At 42.0% G+C, this 18397-nt stretch overlaps 2 protein-coding genes across 2 annotated transcripts in view; one reads left to right on the top strand and one right to left on the bottom strand.

The window, feature by feature from the left end:
• The window catches only part of DDX28 (DEAD-box helicase 28), a 2957-nt gene extending 1411 nt beyond the window's left edge, over positions 1-1546 (top strand). Inside the window, 1 exon segment of the mRNA XM_042027747.1 lies at positions 2-1546. Coding sequence (XP_041883681.1) covers positions 2-892 — 891 coding nt within the window. The 3' untranslated portion in view covers positions 893-1546.
• Positions 1547-2016: 470 nt separating this feature from the next.
• LOC121664275 (galanin receptor type 1-like) lies at positions 2017-16143 on the bottom strand. Its single transcript, XM_042027474.1, has 3 exons — positions 14893-16143; positions 13953-14018; positions 2017-3761 (listed from the first exon to the last, which is right to left on the bottom strand). The coding sequence occupies exons 1-3, from the start codon at positions 15634-15636 to the stop codon at positions 3444-3446; spliced, it is 1128 nt and encodes a 375-aa protein (XP_041883408.1). The 5' UTR covers positions 15637-16143; the 3' UTR covers positions 2017-3443.
• Between the last annotated feature and the right edge of the window lie 2254 nt (positions 16144-18397).

Raw genomic sequence — 18397 nt, forward strand, 5'->3', positions numbered from 1 at the left:
CGGGGCCGCGGGCGGGCTGCGGAGGCAGCTGCGGGCGCCGCCGCCGGGCCCCGCCGTACTGCTGGGCACCCCCGGCGCGCTGCGGGAGGCGCTGCGGCGGCGCTTCCTGGCCCTCGAGAGGCTGCGCTGGATGGTGCTGGACGAAGCGGACTCGCTGATGGACGAGTCCTTCACGGAGCTGCTGGAAGAGATCCTGGCACACGCGCCCCTTGCCGCCGGCGCTCCCGGGCCAGCCGGTCCCGACGAGGAGAGGATGCAGGTGGTGGTGGTCGGAGCCACGTTCCCCGTGGGGCTCAGCGAGACGCTGGCGAAGTTCACTGACGTGGGCCGGTTTGTCACCCTCGGCACCCAGAGCCTGCACTGCCTGCCGCCTCACGTCCAGCAGAAGTTTGTCCGCCTCAAAGGCCAGGACAAGCTGCCCGAACTGCTGCAGCTGCTCAAGGAGCGCCCATCATCTGGCGGGGCTGTTCTCATCTTCTGCAACAGTGCCAGTACTGTCAACTGGCTGAGCTATATCATGGACGACCACAAAATCAAGCACCTGAGGCTGCAGGGACAGATGTCGGCAGCTGCTAGAGCTGGCATCTTTGCGTCTTTCCAGAAGGATGATGTGTCTGTCCTTGTCTGCACTGACCTTGCCTCACGGGGGCTGGACACCAGCAATGTGCAGCTAGTGGTCAACTATGACTTCCCAGACACCCTGCAGGACTACCTGCACCGTGCAGGGAGAGTTGGCCGGGTTGGGAGCAAGGCGGGTGGAGCTGTGGTTAGTTTTGTCACCCATCGGTGGGATGTGGACCTGGTACGGAAAATAGAAACTGCAGCCCGGAAAAGGACAGGTCTCCCAGGAATGGACTCCTCTATTAATAAGCCTTCACCTAAAGGAGGTTGATTCAGGTCGCCAGGCATTCCCTGGTAGGGGCTTACCTTGAGGTCATTAAAGCAGAGCAAATGAGCTGCTGTGTGTAAGGCAGACTGAAAGAGAGTTGAGTTTCAGAACCAGGTGATCAGCTTAACTTTGTGTACTGTTCTGGAAGCTGCAGTATTCATTCCCACAGCCATCACAACATGTGGCTTTCCCAAAGGAAACTAGTAAGTGAGTAACAGACTGCATTTGGAGAATATTGAAGAACTACTTCATCAGTTGATTTGGATTACTTATTTTGAGACTTATAACTTAAATTCAAATCAAAATGAAGGTATGTCTGTATGAAACACAGCTCTGTTGCATTTCACTGCTGCCCACCATCAGCTAACATTCATTATTAAAACTTAAAAATTGCTACTGTGGCAGGAAAAAAAGCCTGACCAGTTACAGACACACGTAGAGAGACTAAAGGACGAAGGATACTTGATTTTCTTGTGATGTAGCTGTTCACTTCGAGAATTCTAGACCAGATACCTGTAAAGTTCAGTGGGAACGAGAAGGCACAATAATGCTTGAGGCTCTTTCAAGGCCTTAATTTGTTATTTTATGGTTACCTTTCACTGAGAAATGGGATCTTGCTCCTTCATTCTATATTAAATAAAATTTTTAAAGCCTAAAGTGTTTCCTGCACATTTTTTTCTGCATACTGTAGTGACATGTCCAGTTTCTGAACTGATTGTAAAAAACCCAGAAAAACCCAATACACTGAAAGATGCCTTCTGTTAAGTGAAAGAAGTGTGTTGACTCACAGCTTCTAATGACTCTCATGTAACAGAGTGAGTGCAGGATTTCTTTTGAATGTTGTGCCATTGTCCTATTTTGCTTCAAAACAAGACAATTGAAGTGAGGCTGAGGTTATTTCATATCTAGCTGCTAGTTTGTATCCATGGTAAATAATCACACAAATAAGCGTTTTAGCTCTGATTTTTGTTGCAGTGATTTAACCCTTTCTTTAACCCTTTCTTTTAGTGGCTGTTTTTCCCATGCTATCCACTTTAGGCTGTGCAATCACTTGGAATGAAGAAATGTAGATTTCTACATTATGGTAAATGAGAAGATCACAGCATTGGATCTAAATAATACACTGGAGCTACTCTTAATATACTGAGAGTAAAAGCTAAACAAAGAAAACTTGCACAGATAGTCACCTAAGAATCAGGCAATATGACCTTATCCTGTTGTACACATTTGCTCTGTTCATATTGCACAGTTAAGGGGCTCTTAAAGGAAGTTACAAACTGCAGTATAATTATTTAATACAATGGCTCCCAAGTTTTAGAAATACAGTGAAAGAGCGATCCAGTTGGAGACTGGAAACCCATTCGTTGCATGGACGGCAAATAATTTGTAGTTTAAGTTCTGTAACTCACATTTTTACAGTCTGTGAACAGGTCAGTCTGGATTGCAGCACGCAGAAATACTAAATTAGACAACACAGTGAAATAATGAAGTTCTTTCAGTGATTTGCTTCCTACTTTTGAAGTAATATGCACTTTATATAGTTACAAGTAGTAACCTTGAACTTGGTACAAATGCCCTTAACTGTTTGTTGCTAGAGCACTGTTGATCACAACAGTTAGTAAAAAAACCCCAAACAAGCAAAAAACCAAAAAAAAACCCGCACCACAAAATTTCGGGCACTTTATATATATACTAAAGTGGCTGATAAAAAGCCTTGGGTAGATAGACTCAAGAGAACACTATATTTACCAACAAAATTTTTTGTAGACTGCTTTCAAATGAAATCAGTTTTTTAAGCAATACCACCAGTTTTTTAAGCAATTTTTTAAGAAATACCACTTTCCTCCTGTTGCTCACCAAGAGACAGTTGTTGGAGGCAGTGATAAACAGGAGTAATTACACACAGGAGCACACAGACATTTAGACCCTGGGATGCATAAGCTGATACAGAGCCACCAAATGCTGACAGCCACGTCACTGACACATGTGAAAGGTTTTACTGCCCAATAGGTAAATGCTATAGCAAAGCCTTCAAGGGGATTTAGAGACTTTAGAGATTTATCTCACAGGTAGTGATATAAATGTGTGTGTAGCTCACACATAGTCAAATTTGTTGACGAAACAAAGACATACAAAGACTTTAGTTTGACCTCTCCTAAACTGCTCTCTGAGTCGCATCACTCATTGTTCACATCCAAATGACTGCCTACAGTCATAATTAACTGCTGCCTTCTTGTCTGTATAGATGTTACCTTCTGTGTAAATCTTATTTTAGATCCTGTTGTCACGACTACAGCTGCATTTGGGCTCTATCTTATGGGCATTCAGGTAATTCTGTTTCACATAGCCCAGTGTCTAGCAAGGTACCCTAGGACAAACTCTGTCACGTGTCATGACAGTCAGAGGGAAATACATCTCCTACCACTCCAGCAATCTGACGAAGTCCACACTTCTGCAGACTCCACCACTCCCTGGAATGCACTCATATACATGTTCTCCCCAGACAGAACCTTCTTCCCTCCTCTTTCTCCTGAAACATGTTTGTGAGCCCAGCTTACACATTAGTGGTGGAGTGTGTGGTAGAGAAGTTCTCCACGCGCACTCTGGCCAGTTTCTCAGTGGAAGCCGGCCGCTGGAAGAACTTGCAGGTGAAGACTTGCCGGCAGGCCTTGCGGAAATTCTCCGAGAGGAAAGCGTAAAGGATGGGGTTGATGCAAGAGTTCCCGTAGGCCAAGCAGTGAGAGATGATGCGGAAGGTGAAGGAGATGTTGTTCAGGGGAAAGTGCCCAAACTCTGCCCACATGGTGATGATATGGTGTGGCAGCCAGGAGAGCAGGAACACAGCAACCACGAGAAGCACTGTCTGCGCTGTCTGGAAAAGATGAGATCGTGTGTTAAATGGTCACAATGATCAAGTGAGGCTGTGGAATGAGTGAGTTTGCTTTCCTCTGTCATTAGTGAAGGCAGCATAACACAGGCAACACTCACGACTGCCAGGTGGGCACATTATGACAGTATGAAAAAGGATGCTAAAAACCCTGGTAAACTTGGATTGGCTGGTTTTGGCTCAAGGAAATAGCTATAGACAATGGAGGTAGTGCCTATAAAACTTCAAACAGTATAAAGGCTGCAACAATGCTGACTGTGTTACAAGGAAGAGTGGAAATAATAGCTCATTTGGAGGCTGAGGAACATTAACGCTATTGAAAGTAATTGCAGGGAAAAACAACTTGCAGGCAAGCTTGCCACTGAGAGGAGTAACAAAAACTGGCCTGAGGAGAAGGATTTTTCCAGTATCTTCCCTATTATAGGAGAAACCCAGAAAACCATTGAATAGAGGATTTTTTTTACGTATGCAGTGTGCATTGATTAGAAATGTTCCTAGCTGGGTGATGACCTGAGGGAGGCTCCCTGTGCCTCTGGGATCCCAGCCTGTGCTGGCTGGGTTAGAGGTGTTCCTCTGCCATGGTTGCTTCCCAGTTAACTGGGCAGCCTCTGGCACAGTCCCAAAGCTTGACCTGAGGTAAAATTTTCCTGAAAACAGTGTTCTTCGAGATCACCATACAAAATGAAGGTTATCAGTGACAGTAAATAAAATTAGGCTATAACTCACTTCAGCTTCCTTTCTGTAAGACCCTGAGGCCTGTGGGAGTAGGATCTCATTTTTCACGTTTAGCAGACCTGATAGTGTTGCTTTTCTCTCACTTTCTACTTCTAGAACACTAAGTGAATGCCTAGCAAGGCTCAGAGATTGCTGACTTGGGGGCCCTAAGATCCTTTCCAAATGTTTTTGTGGGGCTTATTCCACCTGACTTCATGAGTTTTCAAAAATACAAATGGTAATACAAGGTGACCAATTTTTCTGTATTTAATCCCTCATTTTGGGGTTCTGTAGCAGATGCACAGCTGGTGACTTCCCTCCTCTTGCTCCACTTGTTTCTCTGCACAATGTCTGATTTTTAACTTTGGTATTTAGTGTTTCTCATTTGTATTTTGTCATTTTAATAAATATAACAACTTGCAGACATACAGATGATATCCTTCCCCTGAGGCGAATTGTTGTACAAGTAGCAGGAAAGCAGTGGAGAAAAATTAAAACTTAGGTTGCATTTCAGCTTAAGATTTACAGCCTTGCTAGGCTACGTCAATGCTTCTGTCAATAATTCCCTAGCATGACTTCAAGTGAATAGTGTAAAGTTACTTTCCTAGAACAGGGATAATTTTCTAGTGAGCAAAAATTCATTTAGTCAGTGGTTATCATGGCCACATTTAGTTAAACCCATTAACCTCTCTAAGGAAGATGTTATTGCTTTAGATCAAGACTACAATACAAGTTTTTAAAAAAAGGGATTTCTGTCAAATAGGTCTCTCAAACAAGTTTGTATTAAGTTTGAAAGGCAATAACCTGTAGGTTCATTGTGTACCTGGCATACTCCAGGTGCTTCCTTGTTTCACCTACCAGAATGGTGTCTGACAGCTGAGCTAACAAAGATGTTCCCCTGAGAGTGAACAAACTACACTGCCAAGCGTCCTCAAACCAATCATGCTCTGAGCCAGATGATGTCCTTAAAAATAGACTGGAATGATTAGAAGTTGATGAGACCAAAAGACACAGACCTAGTGGTCTTGTGGGATCTAGCTTACCCACTTGGTAAGCTTGGTATGATGGGTACCAAAGAAATGATGAATAAACAGATCTCATCATTAGCTTTCACCAGAAATAATGGTGCTACTTCTTTACCCTCTAGCAATGTTAAGTAGCTTAGGCTTGTTACCCAGGCAACCTTTCATAGCATCCATCTGCTTAAATTAGGGGGCTACAAGCACTGAAATATTCTTTTGAATAAGGCTTATATACTTGGCTTTTTTCCCCCTTTTATTGTGAAATAACAAAACTTGCATTTAACATAGGGCTGAGTATTACAAAATGGGTTTGCTGTTGCAATGTAATAGCACAAAGCTATTTCTGGGGTCCAGCTTTTGGGGATTTTGAGATGGAAAACAGACAATATTAGAGCAATAATGTACATCATTCATGACTCAAGAAACAGATTTTGGAAATGGAACTTGTGTCTGTTTTTTCAAGTTAGGGATCATGTAGTTAAGACAGAGGAAAGTGAACCAAAACATTATTTGACTTTTAATGTTACAACTTTGTTGTAGCTTAAACTACTGTTACTATAGACTGACCAGCTGTGGAGGACTGATCCAAATAGTTTGTGTATTGTTAGAGCTTCTTCCAGGGGCTGTGATAGTTTGCACATTGCATTACTGTTGGTCAAGCTGTCCCCACTTAATGCAAACCTTCTGGTTCAACTTTGAAGTTTTGGTGGGTCCATAATAGACATGTACAATCCGCTCTACTGGGTTGTTTCAGTCTCTCTTAATACTTCTAGAATACTTCTAGAAGTCTTTCAAGCAGCTCCAGAAAATAACTTACTGTGTTATTTGTTGTAGAGTCAAAGTAAGTGTGTTTAAGCTGTACAGTGAATTGATAGCATAGTGACAAAGAAAGACAAGGAGATATTTTTGTTTGTCAGATAATTAGACAAACTTCTGTTATTCCTCCCCCGCCCCCCCATTTCTGTCATGTGCAGATTGTCTCGAATTTACCTGCTTATTCTTTTGTTATCTTTATTGGTCATCTGCCTCTCATTTATGCTTTCCAGACTTTCTTTGTCTGTTTTGCCCTTTCATTATTTTTTTCCCTGGCTCTAGACAAGCTGTTTCTTGCTTTTAGCCTTCTCCCATCCTTCAAAAAGCAATGGGAAATATGTTTAAAAAACATTTTGGGAGAGATACCTCATTCCAGAGGATGATGAAGTCCTTAAATTTAATTGTGTTTAGAGCTGTTGTCCTTGATAAGCTTCTAATGAAGTTGCTTCAACTTGTCAGGCATCTGCTCAAGGGCAAAATTAAGATTGTCCTGTAATGAGTCAAATGCTTCAAGTATTCCATGGATTTACATATTTTAGGAAGGACTAGCTGAATTCCTGAGATTAAAATATAGAGCGGACAGAACAGTCTAGAGAGGTAGAGGGCTTGCCACTTTCCTAATTTAGTCCCAGTTGGAGACAGCCCAGCTGCACATCATTTCTCAGAGGTGATCAGACCATCCATTTCTACTGTGTACTTCAGCCACACAGAAATGGGAAAGAACATTCAATTAGGTTTTTATTAAAGAGTACTGGCTTGCAGACAAACTGGGCTTCATTAGTGAGACAACTGCTGTTTCCTGAATATGCTGAGATTATTTTCTCTTTTTTTTTCTTCCATAATTCTAAATGAAGAAGCATAAAGAAGCCTATGCCTGTTCTTCCACACTGTCTTATCAGCAAACAACAATTGACTCTTCCTTTATTGCTGCTCTGTAGGAGGATGTCTGATACCTGATTATGTGATTCACTGATAAATCTTTTCTCCTGTTATGCTCATCTCTAACTTGTATATTTTTTCCCTTAAAGTTTGAGAGACAAATGGTGCATGTTTTGATTGCCCCAGACTTGATTATGGTAAGCTACAGGGTTACAGACTTCACTATATATTGTAATTTACTGTAGTGAAGACTTGAAAAAAATGTAGTGACCCATGGCTTTTGGGTCACTTTTTAAAGCTTTTGGTTTTAGATACTGCAGGTACCCTGTGTCAGTGCCCAGGAAAGACATGTGGCTTAGTGCAATATACTACTGTACTGCTGAAGGAACTTACCAACCTCTGAGGAAGACAGTTTTTGTGGCTTTAGATTCAGGGATATTGAACCAAGAACATCCCTTTGTTCTAAGTCCATCTGTGAGCCAACGTGCAAAGTGAAAACTGCCAATTTCTTCACTCCTGCTGCCACATTCTTGTTTGCTCTGTTGGCAAATCTGACTCCCCCTGATGGATTTGCAAACATTCTTTTCCTTTTGCACATAAAGTTCTAACAGAAAGGTCCCAAACACAATCTGATCTCCAGAAACATGCCCATAGCTAAGTGATAAATGCAAAATGTTCAGAAAATGGCATACCTATTCTGAAGTAACTTAAATGTTGGATAGCAGCTTTCTCTACTTCAGAGCACACACATCTTTTAATTACTATTGAAGCACTTCTCATTGCCCTTTGGTCTTTTTTTTTATTACATTTGTATATAATTCTACTCTTCAGTGATCTGAGAAGCACACTGAAAGTATTCTTTTTCATTGTTCTGTCTTCTTTCTTGGAGTCAGAGATGGCAGCTGGATGTCATGAAGAAGAGGAGGGACTGAAGTAAATATATTTTCAGATGTTATCAGTTCATTTTGGTTACTTGCTTTATGTACAAAGGGGGCTCTTCATTTCGCAGCAGCTTGCTTGCACTGTTCCAGCTGCTCATCTGCACATCTCTCATTCTAATCTCCTCTGTTGGTGCCCTTGAAACTGACTCATCCTGTATTCATAAATGCTTATGAGCATTGTGATATTTCTATTATCCCCTAATTAGTAATGATGCTCTTAATTCCTGCTGCCCTGGGCTCCTGTTAACCAAGCAACGTGCAGGATTTCACCTTGGAATTATATTCTTTTGCTCAATGGATCCCAGGATCTTCCATGTTCCTTTGCTGTATCTACTGTTGTTCAAATGCCAAGGCCTTGAACTTCACGTCCATTATCTCCATGAAAACCTTCAATTTGCATGAACAGTAGCCAAATAGTTAGTTTAGCATACAAGAAAGCAGTAACAGTGCAGCTTTTATCTGCCTCTCTTGGCCAAGATGTTCAGGAATACCTGTCTATCTTGGAGGAATTCTGTATCTTTTACCTTAAGCTCTTGTATGACCTTCAAAGTGCAGCACTCCAGGGAGTGTCCCAAATAAACTCCGTGTGTCTTCGTATTTACTTATCTCTGGAAGCAATGAACAGCTGATTTGCTTACCCACCAGGTAAGCACGGCTCACCTTCCTATTGTAGCTAACCAATAGAAAAGCATAGTACTAATTTGTTATCTTTGAGTGGCTCATTTGGTCTGTTAATTGAAGCTTTTGGCCTCAAGGCCCCACAGCTCCTACTATCCTTTCAAGGAAGCCTGCAAAATAGCTGTGAAATTCACATTCCCAGAAACATTCTTAAATTTGAAAAAGCATTTCAGATTGTTCAGTTTGCAAGCCTTGTTATTTGTTCTTCAAAGATGCACAAGACAGAACTGAATAAACACTGAGGAACTCTGGTGTGCTCCAGAGGCCAGTAAAACACCATAGGGCCATGATAGCCCTCGGTTTGCATTAATTTCCGTCATTAAATCATCTTATTTAAGGCAGATGTATGAGCAGAGTTCCTGGGGCTGGGCTCTTATGAAATATTTTGCAACACTGTCAGAGGGGGAATTGTTAACTTTCCTTGGAGCCAAATTACAGACTTGCTGTACTCTGCATAGTTCAGAAAAGAGATAACAGAATTGAAATACACTTAATTGTCATAGAGGGGTGCACAGAATTTCTTAGCCTGTGGTCTTGCTGGCTGGCCTCAAAAAACGATTATCCAAAACTTCAAAGGAGAATCCCGCAGCATCACACCATCTGATTTTCAAGGCTGGCAAACTTGTACAGCCAGTATGGCATTAAATGGGGAAACAGACGGTCATGTATCTCTTCTGCAGGCACAGTCTTAGTGCATCATGCAGAATTTCAGCCTAAGCTTGTGAAAAGTACTAAACATCTTCCTTGATCTAATGCACAGATGTTACATATAAATGGAAAAGCACATTAAATTGAGCATGTCCAACATTGTCATGTAGATGGCAAACTTATATAAAAATTTCAAAGTGGGAATCTGAACTAAAGGTCAAAATCTTTTTATAACGGGATGTGAAGTCAGGATGCAGCAAACTTTGTGCAGGGGAAATTTTTACAAAGTTTCTTGTGTGCTTAAATTGAAAAGGTTTCTCTACATAATCATCCTGTAACTTAAAAGCTTCCACATCACAACCCAAGCACAAAACCTTCCCTTTTTTTTTATTTGGTGATTTGTGCCTGTATGTCATTTGTAGGTTTCTGCTAAAGACAAACTTGTTCTTTTCAGCAGGTGTTTGAACACTGACTTGGAGGGGGTGACAGCTGCCAGAGCTCTCTGGATTATTCATAAACTGGACCCATTCAAACAAAATGTGGTTGTAACTGACTTTACAATAGTGTGTCTGAACACTGCCCATGAGTAGTTTGTCCTAAAAATCAGGGCCCTCTTAAGCTGTCCTTTTAGCCCCTATGTATCTTCAAATAACAGACTTTGAGTACAATGTTGTGGCAAATGGGACAATGACAGACAGCAGAACGATCATCAGTAATGGAGGAGAAGGGAAAAGTGACTTCGTAAATGTAGTGCAGGGAATAAAATCCCTGCTGATACCCCAGGTATATCTTGTGGCACTGTGGTCTGGGAGACAACAGATGGGTCTTCAGATGCTGCTGAAGTGAAGCCTGGTGTTGGAGACATTTATTTAAAGGTGCTTCATACAGCAGTGGGAATTTTTTGACAAGACCCTGTTGAGAGGAAATTGGGTGGCAGTGCCACTCTGTAGGTGTATGTGTCAGAGCTCCTCTTAACTGTGTGGATAGCCAAAACCCCTACAATTCTTTTAACTTTTAACTGGGTTTTGTTTCCATACTGTGATAACAGACAGAATTATCACATGCTTGTCTGCACGTGCAGCTCTGCGGGTCCCTGGGCAGCAGGTGCTACTCTGCTGGGAGCAGGCAGCACACACCAGGGAGGGAGGGGAGCACAGCTGGAGGGAGCAGGCACTGGGAACCATACTGTGTCATGAAAAGGCAAAAAGGGGTAGAGAAACAAGCAAGAGACTTCTTGAAATAACGAATTCCCAATACCATAGTTCATTAGGCTTTGTTTCCTGTTTCCATGGGTTTGATTTACTTTTTAAAACAGGGTTTTATTTTTTTTTTTTCATTTTAAAGGCATAGATATAAATTCATGATACAGTACGATCTTTAAAGGGGGAGGTTGAGCCACAGTACCAAGTACCTGGGCTCCAGTTATATGTTTCACATACTCAGGGTCAGTTAAATCCAGAATTATTTTGCTTTCTTTGCTACAGCAGTGCAGCTAGGAAAGTCAGGCATGTACTTGCACAACTGGGACTATCAATTTGGCCATGCTATCACCATCTCATTAGAAATCACCCTAGGGCTGGATCCAGCAGTATCCCATTTGTTCCGTAAATATTTGTCTTATTGAGGTTCACATGCTGTTTCCAAATTTCCAGGATGTATTAATAGCAGATAAAATACCAGCCCCTCTATGACCTTTCAGGTGGCTTTAATTTGGATTTGTCCCAGTAATACTTCCTACTGTATTTCTGTGTTCTATGGCTCAAACTATGTGAGTAAGAATGATGTCTCTTCTGCCTGATATCAGTGTTATAGGATCTGGGGGTGGAGGGACTGATATTACATCAAGACTCCAGCAAGGTCAATGAAAGCTAAAGATCCAGAAATAAGTCTTGACATTTTAAAAACTCTTACCTGGTAGTACTATTTTTTTCAGAAGCAGCCTGTAACGGAGCATAATAACAATGTGTTTCCAATCAGCATGTGGAATGCTGCTTATGGCAAGACCACAGCCTGAACTCTATGGCATTTGCTTTCTTTCTTAACTATGTTTTATCTTGAAGTGTTCAGTCCTGAGGAGAGTTCTTATAGCTTCTGAAATGCTGAGTGACAAAGCAAATTGTTTGCAGTGGTAATGCTGGCAACTCTTTCACTGGAAAATCTTGTTCAACAAGGACTCTGAGCCTGCAATTTGATTCTTTTGAGACTTTTATTCATGTATGTAGCCCAGATGAGCGTTGGGAGATTTGAACAAAAACCTGTTTGCAAAATTTGCTATTTAACTGTTTAAAAACAAAACAACACCAAACCCACAAACCAAACAGAAAAAAACCAAACCAAACCCAAATAGGAAAACCCAAAAAGAGCAAACCCAAACCCCGTTCTCTTGGAGGTGGAAGGAGGATAATAGCCCAGTTTTCTTAAAATGATAGGAATGAAGCAGGAACTGCATGGTCATAGTTTCAGACTATACTCCTTTTTATGAATATGACACAGTTTTCCATATCAGTGTGGTGAAGATGCACACTGTGAATTAACAGATGTGACTCAGATGATTTTATCACCTCATATGGGAAGACTTGGTTGTTGTGCTACACTTTCTCTCATAGCTCAAGGCAATCAGCGTTTAGCCACTGAAGTCACACATATTTCAGAACAAACTCGATGTTCTGTATGTACTAAATTAACCTTTCAAATGTGGATCAAGATTCATTTGTCAAATATCTTTGAGTAAAATAAGCAAAAGCTGTTCACTTAATCCCTGATGAAGTTTATGAATTAAACCCAAACACAACTACTTTCACAAATGGACCAACTAAGTACATATGAAGGAAGCTGGATTAGCAGAACTGACATGCATCTATGAGTTTCCTATTAGGCTCTAGTGTGAAGTGTGCTTAAGAAGACGTGCTTTAAAAGATGGACTCTCACTCTTGTGTTTCAAGTATGCTTTGAAAGCATATGCAGGAATTCAGTGTGTCTGCAACCAGACCAAGAAAGCCTCCTTATGAAATGTTAAGAGTAGTGTTTGCCACAAAAAATACTTGAAGTAAGTACACTAAAGAAGATGCTTGGCGTGCAGGAAAGCTATATGGACAATTTCTACACAGACAGTGCTGGAAGAAGACATATTGTGAAGGATGATATGTGTGTGTAGAGGAATGTATTTTATTTTTCTTTTATCTGAAAGGATCACCTATTAAACTAGGCCTAACTGTGCCACATGGAACAAGAATTGCTACTGGGTGTTTCATAATTATGGCCAGGAAAATACTTAAGGGGAGGGAGGAAGAAGTGCTGCATCACTAACTTGTTTGAACAGGTAAAATCAAAGGTGTTTTTTAAAGATTGATCCTCTTGGCTATATCTAATAACAATGCCCAAGGCTGAAGAAACTGTAGAGCTATTTTTTCATCCAACTCTACAAAGCAAATCTGAAAACAACACAAGTGGGTACATTTGAAAAAGTGACTGTCATAAATGAAATTCTTAACTTCTTTACAGAAAAGTGACAGTAGTAATTTTCAACTGTTGGTAGTATTCTCTTAAAAATTAGCAACAAAATAGGTAGTGTGCCATTCATACATGGGTAAAGAAATTCTGGAGGGGAATTTCATACAACCAGTTTAGGGATTTGCTGGTGACTTTGAGACCCAAAACAACTTTTCAAACTTATGAAATTGTGAAATGATTCTATGTGGAATGACATCGCTTCTTAGCACTTTATTTGCTGCATTTTACATTATCAAAATTGTCAGCATATCTTGGTTGCCTTTTCTCATGGTAGCTGTTAAACTCACCAAACTCTGACTCCGCTTTCTGTTTGTAGTCTGCACTATTGATCAAGAAATTATACTCTTGATTTTGAAATTTTAATTCACAGTTTATCTGTGGTAGCATCAGCATTCATCAAAAAATCAGCAGGCAAAATAAGACATGGTGTTCTTCAATGTAGTCTGTTCCATCTAGGTCTGGTGGTGTTCCTGCAGCAGGCAACACACAGCAGCTCATTTCTGCATAATGTGTTGCCTTAGAAAAGGTGGTTAAAAGAAAGTTTATCAGAACCTACTTGAAGTTAGATGAACACAGAAAACATGTTCAAAAACACTCTGAGGGGAAAGGGAAAGGAACACCAGTCTAGCCAATATTGTGGTGTATAACTTCTATAGTTATCGTGTTATGAGATATTGTAAATACCAATTGAGTTCTATCCTTACAGACAGTGTAGGTGCAAGACCAATTATGAATTGATACTCATAAGTATATTGCAAATAAAGCTGAGTGTATGTTAGTGAATGTAATGAACCAGTAGAAACTAAATATAATCTATAGTTAAATCTAGTTAGGATCCATAGGCAAAAAGGACTGACAGAAACTGTAACTGTAAAACAACTGGAATCAGCATAGACCAGGCTGATTACTTTATAAAACTGGCATACCTATTGTATTATGGTCAATTAACAGATTAAACCAAAGATATTTACCTTCTTCTTTGATCTCTCTGACTTCTTGGAAATGTTCTTTACTTTTGTATGAAGATGGTATAAAACCTTGGGGGGAAAAAAGGAGCAATATATGGAATGAGAAATTGAAATTTGTGTATTAATACTTGAACTCCTCATACAAGCACCAAAAATTTGAAATAATTATTTTAACATTACTTCAAATATGATACTTTCAGATTTTAATTCTAAACTCTCCACTTTCTCTTTTAAGAAACAAGGTTTGGAAAGAGCATTAAACCTGCTATGCTTCCAGTAGTTCAGCACATATTAAGAGCTCAGCTGGCACTATGCTGAAATCCACAGGGGTTTTCACATGGACTTTGAATTTTATGTTGTGCCTCAGATTGTCTTCATTTATTCCGTAGGCTGATGATGCACATGGGCAGAGAGCAGGCTGCCAGTCCTGTTCCCTGGTGGGACTGTCCTGCTGCTCCTGGAGGCAGCACAAACAAATGTGGTGGTAGGAGTGGGCTCACCCTTGAAGGGAGGGTCATAAGGAGTGTTGAAGCACTGCAGGCAATTCTCAATTAACAACATCTAGATCTAGCTTTTGAAAACTGCTTACAGCACAGCAATAACCTGGAAATGTTTATCCTTCCATATGTTTTTTCTCTTGCCAGTAGCAAACATTTGTTACTTAGAAAGAACAAAATGAAAAATATGAAAAACATCAAGATTCTTTAGAGGGTTTGGGAGCCAGGCTGGGTGTCATCTTAGCAGTTGTAATCCTTTTGTGATCTGGTGTAATTTCATTCTGTTTTCCATCCCTCCCCCACCTCAAAAAAGTATTCTGTACTAGGAGAGAATACGGAAAGGGTTGGATCAGTTATTTGGCTGTGTAGCTAAGCACACACAGAAGCCACCAGGAGTCTGGGATCTTTCTCTCCATTTAAACATTATTCCCATCCCTCGCACCCACCTTGGCATAGCAGCAGGTGATGAGCAGCAGGGGCAGGAGGTATCCCACCAGCAGGATGGTAATCTTGTACATCTGCTTGGCTGTGGAACCGTTTGCCCAGTGCTCCCAGCAGAAAGAGCTGTTGGGTGCCTGCTGATGGCCACTCATGAGGGCCTGGTGCTGGGCCACGGGGATGGCGATGAGGAGAGACAGCAGCCAAATGACAGCCACGCCAAGGGCAGCGTTGCACTTGCTGCGGATGCAGGGCGAGCGTTTGGCATGGACCACAGCAATGTATCTGTCCACAGACATGGCCACCAGAGTGAAGATGCTGACCAGCATTGTTGCCATGGCCAAGTAGTGAACCCACTTGCAAAAGAAGGCACCAAAGATCCACTCTGGCAAGGAGTAGATGGTGGCCTGGAAGGGAACGCAGAAGAGCAGAAAGGAGAAGTCTGCAATGCTTAAGTTCAGGATGAAGATGTTGGTGGCACTGCGTGATGGGCGTCCCCCAGGCCGGAAACGCCCCAAAACAACCAACACTAATGTGTTTCCCACCATTCCCAGGAGAAAAATCAACCCAAAAAGCACTGGTACAATCACCACCTCTGGGCCGCCCCTGGTTGCTTCTGCCCAGCATGTTGGGGACTCTGTTTGGCTGGTCTCAAGGTTGCACTTGCTGGTGTTGGCTCCAAGGGAAAGCACAAAGTTGTTTTTCTGCTCCTTCATGGAGCCAGGCAAGTCCTGAACTGCTGACAGGTACATCTGTGTTTGTTAGGGGTGGCCAGAGGTGAACTTTTGTCTTTTCCAGCGCCGTGTCTTTCCTTTGAGGAGCAATTTTCTAAAGATGATTTTCCCCAGTTCTCTCTGTCTCTGGTGCAGATTATTCCAGGGACTGGCAAAAAGGAGGTTGAGGAATTTGTGTTATCCAAGAGATGACACCCAGGTTTGGCAGCTGGTGCCAGTGTGGCAGAGAAAAAGTCCGTGCCGGAAGAGCAGAGGATGAGGCTGCCCTGGGAGCTTGGAGCAGCAGCAGAGCAGCAGCAGCTTGGCTTCCTCATGCCCCTCCTCTTCTGCTTCCCTCCCACACTCCCTGGATCTGTGGCTGTCATACCTGCTTTCCCATCTCCATGCCGAGCTGTGGCAGAGAGAACAAATACTGTCTGTGACCTGAGCACTTCAGAAAACAAGCCCTGGCCATCTTTGTCCCCATGCATTACTGCTCATGAGGGGGAAGAGCAAAGCAACCATTCTCATCCAAAGGGATGGATAAGCAGCAGCTGCTGAACAATAGTGTGTGCAGTTCTGTGAGAGGCAGCACTGTTACTGGCTGCACAAGAAGGAAAAAAAGCTAAAATACTTTCATCAACAGATAAGGATTTCATTTGTTTGTGTCATAGTCTTCAATGCTCCCATTAGAGCATAAAGCCATCTGAATAGTTGTGTTTCCACCACAAAAAGCTGTGAGAACTTTAGATTCAGGAGTGGGTCTTGCTGCTTCTGGGATATCTGCCCAAATTCCTTAGTGCCTGAATATTCTTGGACCTTGTTGATCCATCTTCAAAGACATATTGAGTTCAGCCCAGTAGTGCCAACAACCTCTGCACTGGAAAAGGAAATGTTCAGTCTTAGTAGCTATGAGCAGCTGTAATATTCCCTGCCAGGGAACAAAGATATGTTTTTTTAACAGAAGTTTTATTAAAGATTAATGGCTCAGTTACTGTGGCTTTAATGCTTACTTATGGAAACAGTACATATGTTTTAGAATGTACTAAGTAGGTTAGTTTTAATGGGTTTTTTACTCATATTTCTTAAGGAACTCTGCAGGTAGTGAGGAGGGAACAAAGTTTAGGCAAACATTAACAGTACCTGCACACAGTGATTTATGGATGCAGGACAGCTGCCTGCAGAGAAGAGTACCCACCTCTATTTTCAGTGGTTACAACTACAGGCACTTGATCAGAGTGGGGCACCACTGGATCTTGTGAATGGGAGGCCGGGACTGGGGGCAACCCCTTAATTTTAGAAACGAAGTTCAGGACCTGACAGTTGCTCTCCCTTGCGATTTTTTTTCTAAGCTCTTGTTGAGAGGAGACAGTGTTGCCTTCCGTAGCCTGCTCTGATTATACCCTTGCTTAAAAACTGATCTGGAGCTAAGTCCCTTCTTTCCCTCATAGCTTCGGGGTAGTTACGGGGTGTGGCGGGAAGTGGCCAGGGCAGGAAAGATGTGATGTCTAAGCTGCAATGGAAAAAGTGATCTCCCGTTGCCGTGAGCAGATCACCGTGGCTGGACCCGGCGCCACCTGCAGCTCTCTGGATCTTCCATGGCCTGGCTGCCTCACTTGCTGCGGCACAGGACCTCAGACACGTCTTCCAGTTCCCGAATGTTTTGTCTGTTTGATGGGATCTTTGCGGGGACCGTGCAAGATGTGGGGCTGTGCTGCAGCCCGAGTGCCATCTACTGACATTCCGCCTCCTTCGCTGCCTTCAGGCAACTCCTCTGGCGCCCTCAACCTCTCTTGCCCTCGAACACAGAGTCAGTTCAGTACTTGACTCTGTCTGCTGTGGTTCTCTCTCGTCCTTATGCACACACCCCGCCTTAAATGATGAAACTTAAATATGTTTTGCTTTTTCCTTTTGTGATAATATGTGACCACTGTAAGGTTACTTCTGTAATATTATTCATATAAATACATGTAATGTTTTAGAGAAGGCTATTGAAAGTGATTTCAATGGCTATCTCTGTATTTTTGATGTTTGGGGTTTTTGTGGTTTTGTTTTATCCCTTTTTCTTTAGTGAACAGTCATACCAGAAAGAATTATTTAAAAAGCACCTGTAACAATCAGGTAACAATGTAACAAATGAGAGCAGGCAATTTTGTCTTTTAGTGGGTTTGGGCAAAGTAATAAAAACTGCAATGTGTGTGGTTTCTACTGCCGGGGACTTGAGACAATGCATGCAGGAATTTAAGAATTGCTTGTATGTGCCACCTGCAGAACAAACACAGCTTTGGAGATCTGAAAGATCTCATGGCACACTAAGCAGAAAATGGGCAGAGAACAGCACAGTTTTGGCAGTGAGGAGGGACAGATCATAGGATTGTTTAGATTTGTAAAAAAAAATAAAATTCAACAATTAACTAAATTCTTACAGAAGGAACATTCCAGTTCTCTGAAAGTGTTATAACTGGGGCAGGGGGAGGAAAGGTGAATATTCTGGATAGACAGTGGCGATCACCTTCTGAATTAGGCATCCGGAAAACTATGTGCAGGCACTCAGCTTGTTTTCATTAGGGAACTGAGATGCTGCAAATCTGATTTCAAATGGAGCTTGGCTGGTGTGGAAGTATTCCTGGCTGGCCTTGCTCACAGGACTTACACATAATTTCCAGTGTTAATTTACATGCTTTGCTGAAAACTTATCCTGAAAGTATGTTTACCATGGCAGTCAAAAGTTTCACAAAGGTAAAGATTCCTTCTTCTGTTTCCTTCATTGTGCCGCTTCTCAACTGCTTTAAATCATGTT

This window comes from Corvus kubaryi, unplaced genomic scaffold (assembly GCF_017639235.1).
Source record: "Corvus kubaryi isolate FWS band 111438036 unplaced genomic scaffold, C.kubaryi_AGA036_p1.0 37300, whole genome shotgun sequence".
NCBI lineage: Eukaryota > Metazoa > Chordata > Aves > Passeriformes > Corvidae > Corvus > Corvus kubaryi.

Coding starts and splice junctions, on each gene's coding strand:
- LOC121664275 (XM_042027474.1), bottom strand. CDS start 15,636: ATGTACCTGTCAGCAGTTCAGGACTTGCCTGGCTCCATGAAGGAGCAG. Junction 14,019..14,892: donor TCACCTGCTGCTATGCCAAG/GTGGGTGCGAGG, acceptor TTTCCCCCCAAG/GTTTTATACCATCTTCATAC. Junction 3,762..13,952: donor CAGAGAGATCAAAGAAGAAG/GTAAATATCTTT, acceptor CATCTTTTCCAG/ACAGCGCAGACAGTGCTTCT.